General features: G+C 38.2%; 2 protein-coding genes across 4 annotated transcripts in view; one reads left to right on the top strand and one right to left on the bottom strand.

Annotated features, from left to right (window-relative positions):
- Positions 1–12531, top strand: part of crb1 (crumbs cell polarity complex component 1) — a 28619-nt gene extending 16088 nt beyond the window's left edge. Inside the window, exons 10-13 of the mRNA XM_084415984.1 lie at positions 15–59; positions 1972–2094; positions 2300–2426; positions 11331–12531. Coding sequence (XP_084272110.1) covers positions 15–59; positions 1972–2094; positions 2300–2426; positions 11331–11549 — 514 coding nt within the window. The 3' untranslated portion in view covers positions 11550–12531. The remainder of the gene's footprint in view (positions 1–14; positions 60–1971; positions 2095–2299; positions 2427–11330) is intronic.
- Positions 12532–14629: 2098 nt separating this feature from the next.
- dennd1b (DENN/MADD domain containing 1B) overlaps positions 14630–21141 on the bottom strand; it is an 89981-nt gene continuing 83469 nt past the window's right edge. For all 3 annotated transcript variants that reach the window (XM_084415983.1, XM_084415981.1, XM_084415982.1), the window contains 3 exons: positions 18061–18137; positions 17638–17857; positions 14630–17111 (listed from right to left, as the gene is read on the bottom strand). In XM_084415983.1, coding sequence (XP_084272109.1) covers positions 16512–17111; positions 17638–17857; positions 18061–18137 — 897 coding nt within the window. In that variant the 3' untranslated portion in view covers positions 14630–16511. The remainder of the gene's footprint in view (positions 17112–17637; positions 17858–18060; positions 18138–21141) is intronic.

Below are 21141 nucleotides of genomic sequence, written 5' to 3'. Positions count from 1 at the left end.
CTGTCTCACAACAGCACTCTGATTGAAGAGGCTCCGTGGTACGTAGTTGTCAAGAGCATGTAAGTGGCGTTTTACTGTTGACTTTTTTCCTTTATTTCTTATACGTTCTCCTTATTTTCTTCCTTCCTTTCTCTTAATTCTTTTCATTTCTATTTCTTAATTCGTTTCCTTTCTTTCTTTCTTTTTCTTTCTTGTCTTTATCACTTCCTTCTTACTTTCCTCTACCCCTTCTTTTTTTGCCTTCCCTCCCTACCTCCTACTTTTCATTTATTCTCTTCATCCCTTCTTTCTTGCTATCCTGCTTTTTCTTTCTTTCCTTCTTTATTTTTTCTCTACTTTCCTTTGCCATCTCTCTATCCTTTTTTTTCCTTCATTACTTTCTGCTTTCCTTTTCCTCTTCTCTTTCTTGTTTCTTGCCTTTGCCCTTCCTTTCTTCTTGATGCAATGAGATCCAGTCGAAGAAGTTGAAGGAGAATTATTTATTTTATTGAAGAAAAATGATGATTAAAATAAATGAATAATCAATAACGAATAAATGATAATCAAGGAGTACAACTCTAAAAATGGGTCTAACAATTACAAGGCTAACATCTATAATTCTGAAATTCTGAGTATAATAATCTCTGCCAGAAGAGATCATACAGACTGGAGATCATCCAAAGTAACAGAGAGCTGGAAGAGCAGTCAGAAGAAGAAGTGAAGTGAAGCCACCACATATCAATGGCCCTATATATCTGTAAGTGTAGGAAAACATTACATTCCACTTAAAGATCTGTTGTTAGTGTGATGAGAAAGGTCAAACTAAATTATCCATTGTGTCAGTGATATACGTCTTCCTACTAAGAGGTGGTGACAGGTCGTCGTGGCCGTTGCAAAAGAGACAGAAATAGATGCACGGAGTGTGGTTTTAACACCTCTGGAACAAAAGAAAGCGAAGCTTGCGGCGTGCAAAATAACATTGCAGGAAAGGTGCATCCAGTACCGTGAATCACAGATTCTGAGAACATTGTCACTTGTGCAGCACTTGGCAGGCGTCCAATATTTAACCCAACAGGAGTATCTTGTCATATAGGAACATTTGAATATAACAGTCATATCCTCAAACAGTATTACATTGATAAGATGAAATGGAATAAATTAGTAAATACTTGAATATATGATGAAGATTATGTATATAGAATACATGGATAAATAAATTCAAAGATAATATTGATAAGCAATCAATCATAAATGAATAAACGATAGAAGAAATGATATGAATGAAGACATTATCATAAACATTGACCATTTTGGATACACCACTTCTGTTCAAATCCTTTCCTTTCCTTCTTTTACCCTTTCTTTCTTTCCTTCCTTCCTACTTTTCTTACTTTTTCTCTATCCCTTTTTTCTTGCCATCCTGCTTTCTTTCTTTCCTGCCTCTTTCCTTTTTTTCCTTAATATTTTTCTTTCTACTTTCCTTTCCCTGAATCTTGCCTTCCTTTCTTCAGTTTTTTTTTCTTCTTTTCACCCTTCCTTTTTTCCATCTTTCCTACTTCCCAATATTTTCCTTTCTCTTCATGTCTGTTTCTTTCTTGTTGTTTTTTTCATTCTCTCCTTCCTACTTTTTCTGCCTTTCTGCCTTAATTTCAGATTGTCTCTGTAAAAAAAAAACAAAAAAACACAATGAGTAACATTTCATTTCCAAAAACCCCTTATCTGTCACATCATATCTTTGTCCGTACACAATAACAATGGGGGTCTTCATATTCAATGTTAATCCCCATATAAGGTGTCAGTTTATTGTATTCTCTTTGTCTTGTGGTCAGAGGTCCATTCACATGCTAATGTCATTATTCTAATAGTAGGCTAATCCTCTTTTGTGCTGGACAAAGCGCGGGGGGGGGCTCTTACGTGGGTCTCAGGAGGAGAGGATAGCTTCTCCATCATCTGTTATGTTTCTTTCTTTTCCCTCATCCTCCCCATCCCCAGACCGCCCAAGCTCCCGGTGTCCATCTGTGGTGATGAACAGCAGAACCACACATGTTTCAATGGAGGGAACTGTTCTGACACCAACATGATGTGTGACTGCCTCCCTGGGTTTTCGGGTCACTGGTGATTATTCTTTCTCTTTCTTTGTTCACATGATCTCATAAATACATGTTAATGAATTTCAGAGTAATAATTATGGCATGTTTTTTAACCAGTTTTAGAATGATCAGGATATTTGTATTCAGAGCCAAATATTAACAACAATAATAACCGTAATATTTAAGTTCGTAATAACAAGGTTTGTTTTCACTATACATTTGTCTTTTAGGTGCGAACTAGATCTTGATGAATGTAGATCCAACCCTTGCAAGAATGGTGGCTATTGCCAGAACATGGTCAACAAGTTCCAGTGTGTCTGTGAAATGACCTTCGCGGGCGAGACCTGTGAAGTCGACGTAAGCGACCTTTACTTTTACATGGCGTCTTTGTTTTGGCAAAACCTCTTCCAGGTTCTCTCCTTCCTCATTCTGCGCTTAGACGACGAGCCAGAGATAGACTGGGGTGAGAACGAGTAAACAGGTATACTGTTTACTTTCTTTGTTTAAAAGTTCTATCTAATAACACATTAGATATGTGTTAGACTAATGAAGATTGGGAGCGCTATGTGCTCAGGCTCTGCCGTACTCAACGTCGTCAAAATAAAAGTCCCGCAGGACATAAGCGATGGCTTACATAACTTCAGAGTTCCTACTGACGGTGTGAATACAACCAGGAAAATGGTTTTCCCCCTGCATGGGGAATATTTAGTTCTCCGGGGACCTCCCTGGTGGCTACTTCCTATAACTGTGTTCCAATAATTACCCGGTGCAAAAGCCCCTTATAAGTGTTTTCTGTACAGGTTTAATAAGCTGGAATGGAATGCTGATTCAAACATGTTTGCTTCACAACTCTGTTATTTAAATTCCTTAGATATTTGATATTAATATTTATATATATTTAATTAAATGTAAATAAAGTATTTATCAAGTAAATGTAATTGTAAATATAAGTCTTTTAACCATGGACAGTGTTATTTGTTGGTTTGGGAAAAACAGTGTGCAAGGATCAGGTGTGTATCTGTATCATACCATTTTAGATGGCTTTTCAGTGAAACCGCTTAGTGCCTTAAGGTGACTCAGTGTTCATAAGTGAGACTCTGCCAGGCGGCACATTTATCAATGGAAATGTTGTTACAGGACGACGGCGTTTTCTTCCTAATCCAAAGTTGTTGTTTTTATTGTACTTTATGCAGTTCAAGTGAGAATGGTAGATTGACATGGAAAATCATTTTGAGAATACTTGTGTTGTTGTGTTTATTAAGTTTAGCATTACATAGAGTTTGAACATTTGTAATACTGTATATAATTAATATAACACGAATAATAATGTTTGGGATTGAATTGGAATGATGCGAAGGAATTGACTGAATTGGATTTCAACATAGGCAAATTAATGAGTTCTATTGGTCCAGTACAAATTTTGCAGTATAAGGAGTAATGTGGTTCATTTTGATAACTAATTGGGAGCATCCTGGGAAATAAAGTGTTCATAAAATCAAAGTTAACGTATTATATATATAATGAAGTTCACTTGATTTTTAAAAGCAGGCGCGGTTTCTAAAGAGGACTTTTAGCATAGAAGGTATATATAATTTCATGTTTCATTTCTTCTGTCATTTCCATATTTATGTTCATTATTTTCCTTTCCATTTTCAAGCCCTGATTTACATCCAACAATATCCCACTATTGATCAACTCATTGCTCTTTTGTATCTTAAAATCAAATTTTAACATTTTTTAACTACTCTGTAGTCCTTTCCATGTATTTTAGAAACTTGCAATATGTCACACTCTGTCATTTCAGTAGTTTGTAGTGTTGTCATGTGTTCATCTGTCTGTTGATCTCCATGTTAGACTTCATGACCAGATTGTGTACATTGTGTCTCTCACATTCTGTCTTTAGATGACTGTCTTCAAATAAAGCATTTTCTCTCCATCCCATCCATCATCAATCTGTTGTTTGTCCTTTGTCAGTTTTGTTTAGCTGTCTCTCTTCTGTCATTTACACATCCAGAGACTGTGCCAGTGGCACATCATGTAGGTTTTGAAGAATGTTGCCACAGATTTTGATAGACAGAGCCACTGAACTATGGGCGGCAGACACATCAAAGACGCCACGGCACTGTAAAACCTATGGCAGGAGTGTTGAGTCAGCAATTCGTGTGTAATCCTGACACCATAGGATGTTGAGACTAGACAAAAAGTGTGTACTGTGCAAGTTTGAAACAAGATGAAGTTTTTTTTTTACAGCTGCAACTTACAGTGTATCAGTTGTTGTGACAGCTTTACTGAGTTAAGTGTACCCTGGATAAATTTGATGAGGGCAGTTGATCACAACAATTTGGTTTACAATTCACCTCTACATGGAATTAGATGCTGCTATTACTAGTTGAGTTCTTCAACCTCTTGGCCACATCCACACTCTTAGGCCCTGTTTACACCTGGTATTAAGAAGTGTTTTGGTTGATCGGATCACAAGTGGACGATGCTAAATACAGGTGTAAAATGTTTTGAGCTTGTCCACTTTCGACTACTTCCAGAGGTAGTTGAAAACGGATTCGACTAGATTGCTTTCATAGTGTAAACGCTCATGTGGTCGAATGCGTTCAAACAGCCGCAAAAGACCATCTTCTCTTCGCCTACTGAACGTTAAACATAACGGGAAGCGCTCTAGCCAGACGGGATTTAAACTTTGTCGGCTGAAGACCCAAGTTTGGTTTGAAGACGAAAAGCACACCAAACACAATGTTCTCACACCATTCCTGATTTCTAACACACACTCACAGTGATCGGCGTGCTCTTGCGTCTGTCAGAGCAGAAACCACAGCTTTTGCTCTCAGTGTGTTTTCCCGTTGTCTCCTGGCACGTTCATATGTAAATCACTTGAGCTGATTTCGTCCATTAGATTGAAAGATCTGAAAAAGCCCATACATTTACCCGCCCATAGACACTCCCCTCAAAGAAATCAGGACAGAAGTGGATGAAAGTGGACAAAAGAGACAGATTAAAACACCAGGTGTAAACGGGAATGTGTCTCCCTCCTTTTGTGATCCGATCGACCAAAATGGCAATCTTTTTTGTATAGGGTACACTGTAAAAAATGATCGTAATTTTAACGGTAAAAGACTGTAAAAATGCTACAGTGAAAAACTGTTAATTGGTTAACAGAAAGTTTCCGAACTATATACGGTAAATAACTGTGATAGATCTAACGGTACATTTAATGTAATTTTGCTGTAAAATACCGTTAAATTTACAGTTTTTGAAAGTGAAAAAGAACAACTCATTGTATAATTTACAGTGAAAAACCGTAAATTGGCATTCCCACAATTCCCTGCGTGACACTTCACATTTGATGTATTTTTGTTGAAATAACTGTTTCTTCATAGTTTTTTTTTTTTCATTTTTTCTAATCAGTTATGTACATTAGGGTTTTATGTTACATTTAATGTTGTTAAATTAATGTTTATTGCATTTTTTAAATTTCATGTGTTACCATGATGGTGTTTAATGTTTGTGTGAATGACACTATGCAGCTTTTATAAATTAGTATTAACTTTCTTGTAGAAGAGCTGCTTGTGATGAGCTTTGATTGATCATGTGACTCTCATCACTGCTGTGATTGGTGGTTATCAGTGTATTACAATGGTACAAAACAGATATTAATAGTTCAATAGGATGGTAAATTCACATTATATCAGATAATAAAATACGGTTTATTACTGTAAATTTTAAGTTAAGTCTGTAAAACCAATAACGTTGCTACCGTATTTTTGACGGTAAAGTTCTGGCAACCACAGCTGCCGGTTTTTTACCGTAAAAATCACGGTTTAATTTTTACAGTGTAATAAAGTACAAATTCTCATTAAAAGGTTTTGGGGAAAAAACTATATAAAGTAGTTTGGGAAGATGTATGATAATCATGATTAAAGAGATAATTATATATATACACACACACACTGTAATATGCTTGAAAACTTATCCATTGTATTCAATATGAAATAATACTCTTAGTTAATGGTTACACATGGGCACATGCATTTTAAATTAGATTTTTTGAATATTTTTCTTGGCAAATATTTAAATTGACCAAATGATATTTATGTGATTGATGAGCTGAACTGATATCACAAAGTTTAAGATCGTTGTGACTGAATACAGAAAAGCACGGATACATTTAATCCTCTCAAGATGTCCTTATTTTTAGCTTGTGAGCAAAATGCCATTGTGTGAGTTAAAGATAGACACTTTTTTCTTTGGTAATCCCATCTAACAGGATAGATGCTGGCTGAGAGGATCTCATGCTAAGACATGTTATGTGTTGCTCTCTGAGCTTTGGTGTTTTCTTAAAGACCCCATTATATTAAAATGAGACATTTGTGACTTTTAGTATGCATAAAAGTGAACAAAACCCCTTTTAAAAGACAAACACATGTAAAATGTACAGACTCTCTCTCTCTCTGTCTCTCAAAGGACTAAAAATACTGATGACTCATCCTATGCGTCACAGATTTTTGTCCAATCACGCAATTTCTCTTTCAGATGATATCATCGATTTATAACCCATAGCAATCAGAGCAGTATGTGTCAGGCATAAAACAAAAAAATATATATATTATAGGCTAGTATTATATTTTGTATAACATTACAAAATAAATGGGCGAGTAGACCTGTGCAGGTGATTTAACAAATCGTTTTATTGAATATGTGCAATCAAATGAACCATCTGAGCGAAACGATTCTCTCAACGATTCACATTATGGAAAGGACGTTTGCAGTAGGGGAGAGCGGGGTATGTTGTCACACTTTTCACACTGTCTAACATTTACTGAGCACCATACATCAAAATGGTATAAATCTCATACCAAATGAAAGAAGGAAGTCTTGGGCACATATGTTGTATTCATAACATCTTCATATCTTATCTCATTACGGAGTTGTCTAGACTGTTGAATAGCGAGTGTGCACTTGTGACAATTTGCCCCATCGGCGGGTAAGTTGTAACACTAGATTATCTAAAAATAAGAACACAACTACTTAATTGTGAATATTGATTTTGTTTTTTAAACTCAAAACAGACCTGGAAATATAAACATCCGTGCCTGGAGAATCTGGAAAAACAATTATTTCAATCCAAATAATGCACATTTCAATTAAGTGGCAAAACCACTTTACTTTGAACTTTAAACTCAAACGTTCTACGGCTCATAGATCCTGATAACTGAATGGAATGCTGCAGATAACCTGCTTAACTTAACCTCTGAACAAAACAGATGCCCTGTATCTGACTAATCGGACTCATCTCCAGAGTCACAATTCTGACACACATAAATTGCCTGGCCTGAGGTGCAAGCATAATGGGCCCAATTGTTGCATTTTAGACATTTTACGCATATGCTACTCTGAACAATGCCTGAACTTCGTATTTTGAGCACTTGTGTTTTTTTTTTGTTTTTTTTTGCCTCTTCACAATGACTCGCTTAAATTAGTCCTAATTTGTAAGTCGCTTTGGACAAAAGCGTCTGCTAAATGACTAAATGTAAATGTAGCTGCCTTGTTTTTCATAGGTCCAGATTTCTGCTTCCCTTTCTTTTGAAACAGCTTTTTGCTAGATTGAGACTTATTCTTTTCTATTTCTAGTTGCTGCTTCACTGGCGTGTCAGTAAGTATTGCTGATTTGCGTCGTTTTCTTCCCTTGCTGGCTGGTTTTCGGGGGCCATCTTTTGGATATGGCCGGATGTCCACTGGAGTTGGTAGCCCACTGTCAGCAATAGCATTGCTGGGTAAGGGTGAGCTGGTGATAGCAGAAGCATAACTGGGCGTGCTAGGCAGGACAGGGTTGGTGCTGGGGCACATGTGACGACTTGCCCCAAAGTCATTGAGACAACTTGCCCCATATTGACATGTGAGCTAATGTTGGCTAAATCTCAAGTTTAGCTCAACATATCACTTTAGCTAAAGTACCAAAAGACACGTTACTGTCTCCTCTATTTTGTGCAAAATAATAATTTTAAACATTCATACCTAACAAAGTTGTATTGCATAAAATGTAAAGTGATTTTTTTTTTACTTTTTAAGCAGAAAAATAAGAAAATTGTGCTAACCTCAGATTACAGTGATCTTGACCACATGTGAACAGGAAGTTGAATATAGAAGAAGAAGTCACATAAAGTGGCTATTTGATTTTTGAGATAGAGCCTCTAGTGTTGGAGTTATGGACAGTGTGACAACTTACCCTGCTCTCCCCTACCAAGGGTCAATGATGTATTAAAAACGGAAACGGTTTTCCTTTGCTTTTCTAGTGTACAGCATAGACAGTATATAAACGGTGTACAGACGACATCGTTTTCAAAACGATCCACGTTTACACGGATCTGCGAAAACTATTAAAAATGCTGTTTTATGCCAGGCCAGTAGCTGCCGATGTCACTTTGTAAAAAAACAATTTTTTTAAAACCGTTTTGGTCGTTCATTTACACAACAGCCGTGTTTTGGTGGCCTGAAAAGCAAGCTTTTGAACACGGGTATCAAAGTGAAAGTTTTTGAAAACAATATCATTATTGTCAAAAACACAAATCGTTAAAGTCATGCGCATGCGTATTACGTGTTCAGTCTATGGGCACTCAGTGTTTTTTTGTTTTGTTTGTTTTTTACAAAGTAACATCGCCAACTACTGGCTTGGCATGAATAATACAGCGTTTTTAGTCTTTTTCGCGGATCGTGTTGACAACGTTGTTGTCTGAACGTGAAAAACGCGAAGGAAAAACTTTTCCGTTTTTAGTAGCCTACTTTGCTGTCGTGTAAACGTACAACGCAATTTAACTTTATGTAGGTTAACATCCTGTTATTATGAATCATTTACAAAAAAAATTTTCATACAGTTTTATTACTAATGCAATACCTTTTCTTAAAAAGCTTAAAAATAGATAATTAATGCAGAGGCAATGCGACAGGGATGCAAGCACAGTTCTTGAGGGTTAGTGTTTTATGACTGCTGAAGCATAAATGTGTCTCAGTGTGAGGAATCTGTGGGTCTGTGGTTCTGTTCCGCGTCTGCAGAGAAAGTTTGTGTCTTCAGAGTGACAGAATAGTGCTTGGCCAGCAGAAAGGCGCAGCGGCGTTCTGTGTGAAATGCAACTCAGCAGAGCATCGCTGCAGGTCTGGAAACGAGGGGGAAATATATCGGGAGAAGCTTATCGCAGTGACAGGGTCGTTTGTCTGCTGGAAAATCTGGCTGTCTCTCTCCTTCTCGCTTTCTCTCACACACATAAAACATCGCATTCAGAGCAGGTGATGAGCTCAGCTCAGAGTTTCTGTGGCCATGAGCTTCTTGCCTGTCTCGGCTCCTTCAACAGATGGAGCCGGTTTGGGAAGGGCTGGGTTGGATAATCTAATTTTGGTCCTTAAGATCAGTCCATTTACTCTAGAAGAGTATGTGTGAGAAGGTAGCATTTGGTGGTGTATGACTCTTGGAACTACTATACTTTTTTTATTACATGGCTTGGTTGAATGCGGTCTGTTATTTCTTGATAACAGACCGCTGCTAAGTATAACACACCGTTGCCATGAAAAACAGTGTTGCTATGGACGCAGGATTCTAACCGTAGAGACGGAACAGACTATTTTCTTTAGCGCTTCCGCTTCGCGTCGGGGTCCTGATCAGCCTGTCGGGGTTGTATTCGCTATAACAGCCGCCTCGCTCTACATTATCCCTTACATATATAATAGGCTGATATGTGGAACATACTAAAATAGAATAAAATAATAAGTGCATAAATAAATTAACTAGTTTCAGACAGAGTCAGTCTGTGTTGGTGGGGATTTTACATTGATTCTTTCCGCAGGTTACATTGTTATGCCAGTAGGTGGCGACAAGTGCCTGTATTTTTGTTTGAATTAATGAATCGTTTGATTTGTTCAAAACACTGATTCAACAAAAGACTCTCTACCTGAGTGAGTCATTGAATCATTCAGTCAAAAGTTTTGTTCAAAAACACTGGATCAGTAACGAAACAATAGGTGTGTACGACTTGAAGAGGCGCTGCGCAGACCGATCGGTGTATGACATCAAAGTGCAGTGAGAACGATTAGAGAGCAGACGGCTCTGTATGCTTTCGAACCACTCTCACGGTACTCTGATATCATACACTGATCGATCTGCGCAGCAGCGCTTCAAATCGAACGCAGCTGAGCCCGAAATCTTAAAAATGCTGCCTTCGGAGGATTAATTCCAAGGTAGGAAGGCATCAAGACACGTCTGAATCCAACTTTAGCTTCACTTCCTGTCTCCTGAGATACCTTCATCTGATCGATTTTTGAAGGCAGCATAGATGTATCCTTCGCTGCCTTTGATATCCCACAATGCTTGGCATTTTGTGACAGTCGAGCTAAAAAATAAAGATGGCGTCTGAAAGTTGCGGCTGGTGGTAAGTTTGTGTAAATGTACGTTTTTGACCAACGTTTTCGACTTCTGACGTCATTTCTTGCAAGAAATTAGCATTGTAGTAATTAAATATTCGCTTAGTTATCACCAAAGCTCACTTTTTTATTGTAGACCATTAAACTGTTAAGCTGCCTCAGAAGTCTGTCTGAAATCAGTTTTGTGAGGTACCTTCATGCACAAACACTGCCTACAAAGTCATTGCCTGATAATGTCAAACTAAAGAAACTAAACAAAGATAAAGTCAACTGACTTATTCAAAACACAGACGTATTAAGGAACAAAACAAACGAGTGAGTCATTGAATCATTCACTCAAATGATTCATTTAAATCACTGACGTATTCAGGAACAAATCATTAGTAGTTTTCGTTTGCAAAACAAAAAATGTAATCTAATTCTAACTTTATTAGCCAACTTGATGAACTCTTGTGTAAAAGGCAGTATGTTTTGTTAGAAGACTTAATTTTCGCATCAGGATTGACAGTGGTGAAAATGTCAAGAGAGGTGGCAGATGCGGTAGGATGGGACACTGGGAGCAGACAGCTGCGCCAATCGATCTGCACTGGAGACGAGAGTAGCCTACCTTTGGTAAAATAAAATAAAAACTCTACACTTACCAGATGTGGCCGGATCTGGGCCGACTCTATGTTGTCTGGGATGCTTTTAGTGTTTACCAACATCTAAATGTAGATTATACAGTTTTATTAGGTTAAGAATTAAATTGAAATAGCAAAGAGCATCTCTTTGTTGTATTTAAAATATGAATCTACATTTTACTGACTACTCATCACTAACTTTCACCGTTTTTATTTCCTTTAGCTGAATGCAGAGAGCGTGACATCTGCCCTGTTGCTGTCCATCAGCCTGGTGTCCATTATTCTGTTGTTGGTTCTCTTCGGTGTGGCCACAGCTTTGGTCATGACGGTGAACCGACGGGCCACACGAGGCACCTACAGCCCCAGTCGGCAGGAGAAGGAAGGTTCAAGAGTGGAGATGTGGAACATTGTGCAACCTCCACCAATGGAGAGACTCATCTGAGTCAGTCAACCAATGATCGGCCATTGTTGTTCGTGGCTTGTTGGCTTTAGAAGATTAAGAAAAAAGGCCTCTTTATTCATTGATCATGTGGCAGCTCTCATCAGCTAGATAACAGTAGGTAATACAAATGACCATTTTTGATTGGACAATCTTTCACATAATGGATGTTTAATTTATAATATTTTGTGACAAACACTGATCATTGATATTTACCTCTGAAAAGCTTTAGGATTCGTTGATTGGTGATTTGTTAAGTGTTTAAAATAATAGTAACTTGAACATCCAATGCTGCTCAACAATCACGGCTATTTAGAACATATTTAAAGAGTTCAGACCAATTGGATTTCATGGAAGAAACGGCTTAGTTTTTGCATCGATCGCGCCTGGTCAGGATGTATCAATGTTTTCTATTTGTGTATTCATGCTGCCAGCGAGCTGTAAAAGTGACATTTGCGAGAGAGAGAAAACCCTAAAGGCCCGTTCACACCATGGACGATAACTATAATGATAATGATATGGTTCCAAATATAAACGAATAGCAGCGAAACAATATCGTTGGAATGATAAAAACATTGAAATCCAATCAGAATCCTTTCTGCTTTAAAGAGCTCGAGCATTTAAAGCGACAGACGACAAACCTGCAGCGCGCGCTTAGAATAAACAGTGTTATCGTTCATTGGTGTTGATGCTAATATAAATATCGTTATAGTTATTGGTGTGTACAGGCTTTAAGACTTCTACGCGAGTCATTTTTGGGCATGCACGGAAAACTTACTCGTGCAATATCTCACGCAGTCACATTGCCGTTTCCGATTTATGTATATATTTTACCGTGCGTATGCGTAGACATTTTATTTTTCTCGGCTGTATGCAAAAGTCTCAGGATTTTTTTTTGTTTTTTTGTTTTTTTTTGTCTTGCAAATGTTATAACTTAAGCTGTGTAATAAAAATTGTACTTTGTCAAGTAAATTTGATTTTAACCAACATCAACATTTTATAAATTGATCGCATATAACTTAAACATGGACTTTCTGATCACCTGCTTAATGTATTTTAAAAATGATCAATACTTAAAATCTGATTTAGTGGTTTTCCCTTCCCAATATACCTTTAGAATCACTTCACAATTCAAAAGTCACAGTCAGAAACATCACAACAGTGGTCAAATGAAGAGTGCATCTACCCAGGTGAGTTGTATGGGCATATATAATTTATTTCAGTTCACAGTGCATACAGTGGTACCAGTAGTTCCTGTAACAACACACCAGATTGACCCAATTTGCACTTGAAAACCATATAACTGCAGTGAGAGCATAACCAGGAAACATTCAAGAAAATGACGCACGAATGGTGTGTCTATCATTATGTTGAATAAAATCAGCTGTACAGACTTTTTGTGTGACAAAAACATTGCGTTGTGTGGAACATTCAAAAGCACAGTCTGGAGAGTCCAGTGATTCAGCTACAGCAGCTCATTACTCAATTTACAAAAGAATTCAACAGCAAAAACAGATGGAAAATGAAGAACGTCACAATACTACGAAGCAAAAACGTACAGAGTACCATGGTCATAAAAGTTGACATCATATTTCTTTATTGACTGAAAATAGTACGCTCATGCATCTAAAAAGAATTCCCAGCATTACCAACAAAAATACTACAGAACTTTACAACGAAAATGCACATCAATAACACGAGCATATGTAAACAGGAAAGAAGAAAAGATTTTGGGTAGCATGTTCTTCAATTTATGTGCTTTACTATCCAGTTTCAAGTAGTGTTTAATTTTAAACAGCTGGTGAACAGTAACTGGTTCAAATGTATCGTGACCAAAGCGAAATTGCAAAAACAATGATGTTTCTCATACAGGTTTCCCAAAAGATTACGCACTTCAGCTTTAAAATAAACACTTGGTAGTTTCGATGCTGCAACATGAACTGTGACCAAATTTCAAATGATGCTAAATAACATAATTCATTTTATTTTCTCTACTTTAATAACAAGAAAAAACACATGTAAATTAGATATAGAAAAAGGGTTAATTACCTTCTATCTATTCTGAATGTTCAGTCATTACCATGGACAAATATCAAGAAGTCATCATAATACAGAGCACATGGATGACAACAGTAAACCAAACCATACATGTTTTTCAAATACACAGTATCAAAAAGTAATAACGACAATGAAAATACGCACTGGAAGCAAATGTAAAACTGATCACATGGCCATTCTGAGATACTTCGGCTGAGGTCCTGTGTGCTTGATTGGTATCGAACAGGCTGATGGTCTTTCTTACATTAACCATATACCAAATAAACAGGTTATTAGGCAAAAAAAAAAAAAAAGTTCTGACATTCTACTAAGTATTTCAGGTTTTGGTTCGAATTCCAATATTTTAGAAGCCATTCAGAAGTAAAAAAATACTAAAGTACCTGTGATAAATACGAGCTCTTGTCCAAAACCTAACAAGTCGTCTACCTATAGACAGCATCACGTGCATCAAGGTGCGGTCACATTTACCATTGTTCAGTGAATTTTTTTTTTATTTTTAATTTTTAAACGAAATCCAGTCCTTTCCAAAGAAATCCACACGTTCAGGAATTCCTATGCAGATTCAAGGTTCAGGTCGGTCGTGTGGATTCGCAGCGTTGACCAAAAGAAAGCTGCTTGGTTTGAAAGTGACTTCACACATCACTAAGACTATCAACAACAGACCACTTTTGCCAGCAAAATCTTGCCAATGTGACCACACCGATAAAGAGTTGCCGTCTACGTAGAGTCAGGTATGAGATTCCATTTATGAGTTAGAAGGAAGCAGCTACTCAAGCAGATGAACTCAGTTAAGGCACAACCTTGTATTTAAATAGAGGATTGGGGTAAATTTCTTTTCAGAAGTTCCCTAAAGTTGCTGATTGTTAAAAATAGTACACGCAAATGCGATCTTCCCATTTACAGGATAATACCTTTGAGCTATAGCAAAAACTATTAGCATTTTAAAGTGAAAAGAATAGCTATTTTAAGTTGACACTACTTGCATTCCATTTGCATTCTTTTTTTTTTGTTCTTTTTTTTGTGATAGTTACATCAACTACATGTCCTGCATGTCATGTGGGTATTGAACAAAAACAGACATGGACTAATAACCACAAAACTCAAATTTTGATTTCATAATAAACAAAATGGCGATACAAGTTGCTTGATAACTCCGATTGGGATTTGCATAGTTCATCAGGATGTCCGATTTGTTCAAAGGGCGAAAGATATATCGTTTCAGGGCTAAACCGCAACGTTGAAAGCCTAGCTTGATTTGAGACAGGGGTCCTAAAACTTTGAATGCTTTTACGCTCACATCTTTACCACAGCAGATTACGCAGGAGGAGAGTCATTAAAGTGTCAGACAGAATGGCACGTGTCCTAAATCACCTGCTCAACAGCCACTAAAGAAACAAGTGCTGGATCTAATGACCACTTCCTGTTTGGTGTAGCAGTACAGCTGTGAAGATGACGTTCACAGCCGATATGAATGTGAAACGAGACAAATATTTTCGTAACCAGAATTAGTACAATTTCGTAAGCAAGCAGTCAAGCAATCAAGCTAGAGTCTCTGCGAACCACCATGGTAGTAGTTGTACATGTAACAGAGAAACTGGCCATAGACTGGTCGAATACACATACTTCCCTACTATATAGCAGGCGAAAAAGTAGTACACGAGACGAGTAGTATGTCCGAATTCAAAGCATTCCTAAAACATTGAGCGAGAAGAAAAAACATGACCTACTACTTCTGGCGAGATTCTGAAGTGCGCATCTGATGGACACTTTGCTATCCCATGAGGCCACGGGAGAGGATTTGTGAATGGCAGTGAAGCGGTGCAACTTACGCCGTAAGTCACATGACAACAATATGGCAGATGTAGACCGACTGGATTTGGATTGGGCTTGGATATTAAATAGAAAATACTTTTTTCTTGAAGGTTTCAATGTTTGTTCCTCATCAAATGTACTTTTATAACACTTTTATTACCTACTTTTTTTAGGACGCACCTAGTTTATGCTAAAGCTGCTACAGCACCCCATGTGGCAACACTGAGAAAGCAACGTACCCAAGTTACCATTATAAATTTCACAACTTGTGCATTTGTGTTCTCGTACTTGTGTGGAGCACATTTTGTGCCTTGGACTGAACTTTGTACTGAATAAGAGATCAATAAGGGGTTGGAAATATACATTTATTTGTCAGTAACAAGTTGCATTTGTGCAAAAAAGTCAGTATACTATGACTATCATTTTTAAGGCTATTAGTCCTTTAAAAAAAATGTAATTGGGATTTGTGTCTAAGCTGAAATTAAAATAATATCTCATCTGGGATAAAAGCAGAAACCTGAGAATTGTCTTTGAAAAAATACTTTTTTTTCCTCAAAAATATAGCAAATTGAGAACCAGTTGTCCATCTGGCCTAGATAAATATCTCTCTTTAAGAAGCAAAAGGTAGTGATAGTAGTTAGCAAGCTAAATCGCTACAGTGTCACAGTCAGGAAATACTGTGTCGAAGCAAATTAAATCTGTTTAAGGCATCACATTAAGCTGAGATTCGCTCGCTATTTAAATATTTTCGTACGATTTAGTAAAATATATAGAGAAGTTCGCCCCTCACCCACAGTGATTTATCGAAACAGTGATTTGAAACTACGCAAGTGCAAATCATCTGCTGAAATAAATAAAACCGGATGATGAATATCGACATAAATCCCTTTAAACCTAATTTTCGTCCTTTCCATCCACCAGTTCTTAAACATACCGTATGCTGTTTCGGATCGAATGTGAGAAATAAGAGGACCGATATTTCACATTAACAACAAAACACCTTTGCAAATAATTCATGCAAAGAGTGCTGGTGTGACATCATAGGACTGTAAATACGAAACGAGAATTGTTAGACAGGAGTGTTGCGTCAGTTTCTCAGGATTTGTCCAGACTGGTGTTGTTTTGAATGTGCGGGAGCTCCTGGTTGCTTTTGATGGCCATGCTGATGCGACACATGGACTCGATCTCCTCTAGTAAGCCTTTCTCCTCAGTTTCATGCCCTCTTTTTTCCATATCTGTCTCCTGGAACTGGTTTTCCCTCTCCCAAGGAACGAAGACCGAAGGTTGCCCGCCAGTTGCCCTGTGCTGGGCATGTTCCTGGTAGGGCCTCTGGGTTTTTCTGGAAAGGACCTTCTGTCGGGAGAGGCTGTGGGCTACTGGGTGCTGTTTGTCTGGGCTCAGCTGGGCGTCAGCAGAACTGGAGGGTTTGTCAGCATCATCAGGTTCCAAGATTTGAATTGTAGGTCCCTCAGGGAGAGAGTTCCTCAGTGGGACCTCTTCACTAGGGAGGTTATTGGGAAGGGTAGGACGGAGAGGTAGGGAACAAGAGCTGGCTTGGCGTCGAGGCGAAGGCGGGAGATGCTTACCGTGAACGGCGCTGTCGTCCTGACCCATATTCCATCCACCTTGTTCCCCGTTTCCTACTTCGCAACCAGCCTGAGCAGGGCTGCTTCCCAAAGGAGACTTGCAATTTTTCTGGAGACAGTACAAATGACACACTAAGGCCATGCACTTGTTCATGCACACAATCGTCTACAAAGCATTTAAGTCAACATGAGATCAAAACAGACCCTATATACCTCCTTAATATTAATAACAAAATCTTGCCATAGTTTAATGGTAACAATGGTTATTTCATGTTAAATTCTAAACAAACTCATTTAAAATTATGAAAATTTTAAGTTTCTATCTATTTATCCCTCCATTCATCCATTCTTTATTGAAATCTCGATAAATAAAATTAGAAGTTACTAATACATAAAAAAACAACATTAAAAATGTTAATTAAATAATTAAAATAACTAACAAATAAAATAATACAAAAAATAATACAATTTAAAATTATTAAAAAATAATTAAAACACACTTAACTAGAATAAATAATGAATAAATAAATAATAATATCAATAATTAATTAATAAAAAATAAACAAATGTAAATAACTGAAAGAATTAATAATTAAAAATACAAAATAAATAAATAAATAAAAGGCACCCCTCACCGTGGGATTGTAGTCCAGGTCTTCAATTGATCTGAAAAAGTCCAGGCTCTTGGCGGCGGACAGTCGGCCTTGCTCGATGTGGGACGTACTGAGAGAGTCCAGAATCTCCTCCAGCAGGTTCATCTGGCCCGTTTGACTGGTTTCAGACCGAAACTCTAAATCAGAGTCATCACTGTCCTCGTTGTATGACGGTGCCTCCCCGCTGTCCTCAGAGGATATTCTGCTCACACACACACACACACACACACACACACACACACACACACACACACACACACACACACACACACACACATATAGGTTGTTAACTCGAAAGCCATGTGGGATGAAAAAAAGCACCAGAGGGCAGTGTTGCCTTGAAGAATGGATGTTTACACTATAATTGGTTTGGAAAACACACTGTAATAGAGTTTAAACCCTTACCTGCTGGCTGTGTCGTCATTGTTGTCGTTGTCTGGAAAGAAGAGGCTCATGTGTGGGGACGACTTTGGATTTTGATACTAAAATAGAGGATTGAAATGTTAAAATCCCACATGATCTACTAAAGCAACACATCTCCTGAATGAAACTTTGCATGTCCCCATTACAGAGTGACAACATTAATTCCTGTCCCCATCATAGGTGCTCAGTCTGCTAATCCCTTGCCTTTTATAACACACCTGTGTAACACGTTTAATTGGCAAATTAAAGAATTGAAGCATTATAGGGCACCACTTCACGCTGCGGCCCCAGGCTTTAAGGTTTGCCATTAACTAGCCATCCACGACATGTACACACACACACACACACACGCAAACGTGCCGCCACTCACTAAAGTAGCCCATAAACTGCCGTTTGCCACATTATCAAAGCACACTACTAAACCAAAGCCCTTTTACTGAGCCCGAGGCGCGAGAAAAACGTCACGCTACGTTGCTAACCGGACAGGGTGGATCAGATCAACTGGTCAAGTCTCGCCGTAATGGCTCAAGCGGAAAGCTTCCTGCCATCTTAGGTAACCGTGCCTGCCGAATGGGTTAATGGCCACCCTGTCCATAAAAATAGCTAAGAGATGCGTGTACCGAACACTTTGCCATTGGAATAAACAGGAACACATGTTGGGCACTGATTGCCCCACTCGCTAGTAGCCGGCAGCTATAATGAAAGCGATTACGGGGGGTTCAGGCCTTGAATCCTCCAAAAGGCTTTAATGGATTCCTGTGTCAGGGCCATAAATTTGGCCGGCAAGCCACTTTGGCTTAAGTGAAGGGGCTGGATGCACCTGCGGAACTGTGTCACATTCATTTGGTGTCGGCGGGGTGTGTGTGTGTATGTTTGTTTGCCCTGCAACACTGTTTGCAGTTATGTAGCCCCTTGAGTTGCGAAGCGGGCCGCGCTGTTCAGAGAGCGGCCCCTCTCTTGTGCTTTCTATGAGCGGAGGTGTTTATTAAAACAAGGCGAGTGCAAGCCCTCTGCAGGATGGCAACACCAGACCTGCATCTCAAACACCTTCTACCCAAAAAAAAAAGAAGCAAACTCAACACATACAGTCAGGTATATAAACAAACAAAAAAAGTAGAATCGGCAAGTTGGCAAAATGCTAATTATTCGAAAATGATTAATTTTCATTTTAGCCCTCAAGATCATTTTCAGAACAATCGTTCTGAAATGTAGTAAACTTTAACCTAAAAATAAAGGTCACTTTTTTTAAAACAAGTAAATATAAGTAGTTTGCTAAATGCTAAAGCAGTTGCTAAGCCATTGATTTTTGTTTTCAAAGGTGTCCAGTGTTTTTAGCATGATGCTATGCAGTTGTTAGTGTGTTTTGGGTTGCTGTTTACAGAACCAAGTCAAAAGACATTAATACTTAAGGTTATGGGTGGGAAATAATAGCAATAGTAATGCTAGTCTTAAAAAAATAGCTAATTACGCATCAAGATGACACAGCAGAGGATGCTAGGAAGTAACAATAATACAAAGTCAGCCTTAAACTTCACAGTCACTTCATTCTTTAGTTCTTTAGTAAAAAACGATATGTAGGCTAAACGCTAGGCTAATTGGCTTGCCGCTTTATTACTATGCTGCTTGCTAGGACACAGATTTGTGGTTGCTAAGGTGTTTAGATTGTTTTTAGTTCATGTTGCTAAGCAGTTGCACTTGTTAGGGCCAGGTCAAAATAAGCTTATACTCGAGGTTATGGGTGTGAAACAATAGTAACAGTAGAGCTGCATGATTAATTGAAATAAAACTAAAATCGTGATTTGGCTTGCTGCGATTATCCAATCAAGGCTGTGATTTAATTAAATATAATATATGGACTGCATGTATCAGAGTGAAATGTGGCACTTTGTTCTTTTACCCATGAGCAATTATAAATAATAAAAAGTATATAGTTATTATTCCTTGTATTTAATTTTTTATATTTTTATATAATCTTTTTATATTTTACAGTGAAATATTGCAGTAATTAATACAGTTATGTCCCTTATTTTGTTTAATATTTTATTTAGCAATAATAATAGTTATTATTATTACAATTTTTTAAATCATAATGATATATAGTAAATATTTTGGGCCAAACTAATCAAAACTGAATTGAAACTAATCAAAACTGAAAACGCTAATTACTCTCTGAGATGGCACAGCAGAGGATGCTGGGAAATAACATGAAGACAAAGTCGGCATTAAACTTTAGTCACTGCATTCTTTCCAAAGTGAGTCAAAGTGAAACAAAGTCAAAGGCATAAAATAACAAAAGCCGTTCGAGCCACTGTTCCGAGACAGGCCAAAACCGCTGATTTGGAAAACAAGCAGACATGTGACTACCGGTATTTGCTTCTTTTACGTGTCCCCTAAATCAGCACGGACATATTGAGCTGCCACAGGTCAACGTCTGCTCCTTAAACTGCCTGTTCAAATCCACACGGAAAATGGGCTGTCTTCAGTCGGAGCGACGAGCAGACATCGCGCTCTTCAACGGAGACTTTAAAACCGTTAAAACTTCATCTCTCTTGTCAGGGCAGGCCGTTTTAAGAGAAAATCCCATTTTGCTTCTAGCGTGGCCAAGTTGTAAGAAGCGGCAACAGGGCTTTACGTTGCAGCCAATCGTCTCGTCGATTTAATAGCCAGGCTTACATTATATATTTCATATGCTATTTCAGACCAGGCACTGATCTCATGCGCTTGGCAGGGTATGGAAAGGGAAGATATGCCTGGAAAATGCAAACAAAACCCCTGCGCCTCCAAGCCAAAACTTAAGCCAGCATCTGCTGAGCTATTCAAGCAGTTCCCCTTCAAACAAAGCCCAGGACCCCTTCCCAGGCAAACTTCCCTCCAACTGGCTCCAGCTAAAAGCAACTTTCCGAATATCAGAGAGCAGGAGAGCGCAAGAAAGTGTCTGGATATGTGTGTGTGTGTGTGTGTCGTTCGGGAGCATCCAGTAGGTGGCACTTTGGTTACAGCCGACAGGGTTTTCTCCCCCGCCATCTAAGTCTCATCATCGTCTCATGCAGATGTGCGGCTTCT

This window comes from Rutilus rutilus (assembly GCF_951802725.1).
Source record: "Rutilus rutilus genome assembly, chromosome: 8".
Classification (NCBI taxonomy): Eukaryota; Metazoa; Chordata; class Actinopteri; order Cypriniformes; family Leuciscidae; genus Rutilus; species Rutilus rutilus.
The sequence above is the reverse complement of the archived record's forward strand: the minus strand, read 5'-3'. Positions and strand labels throughout refer to the sequence as shown.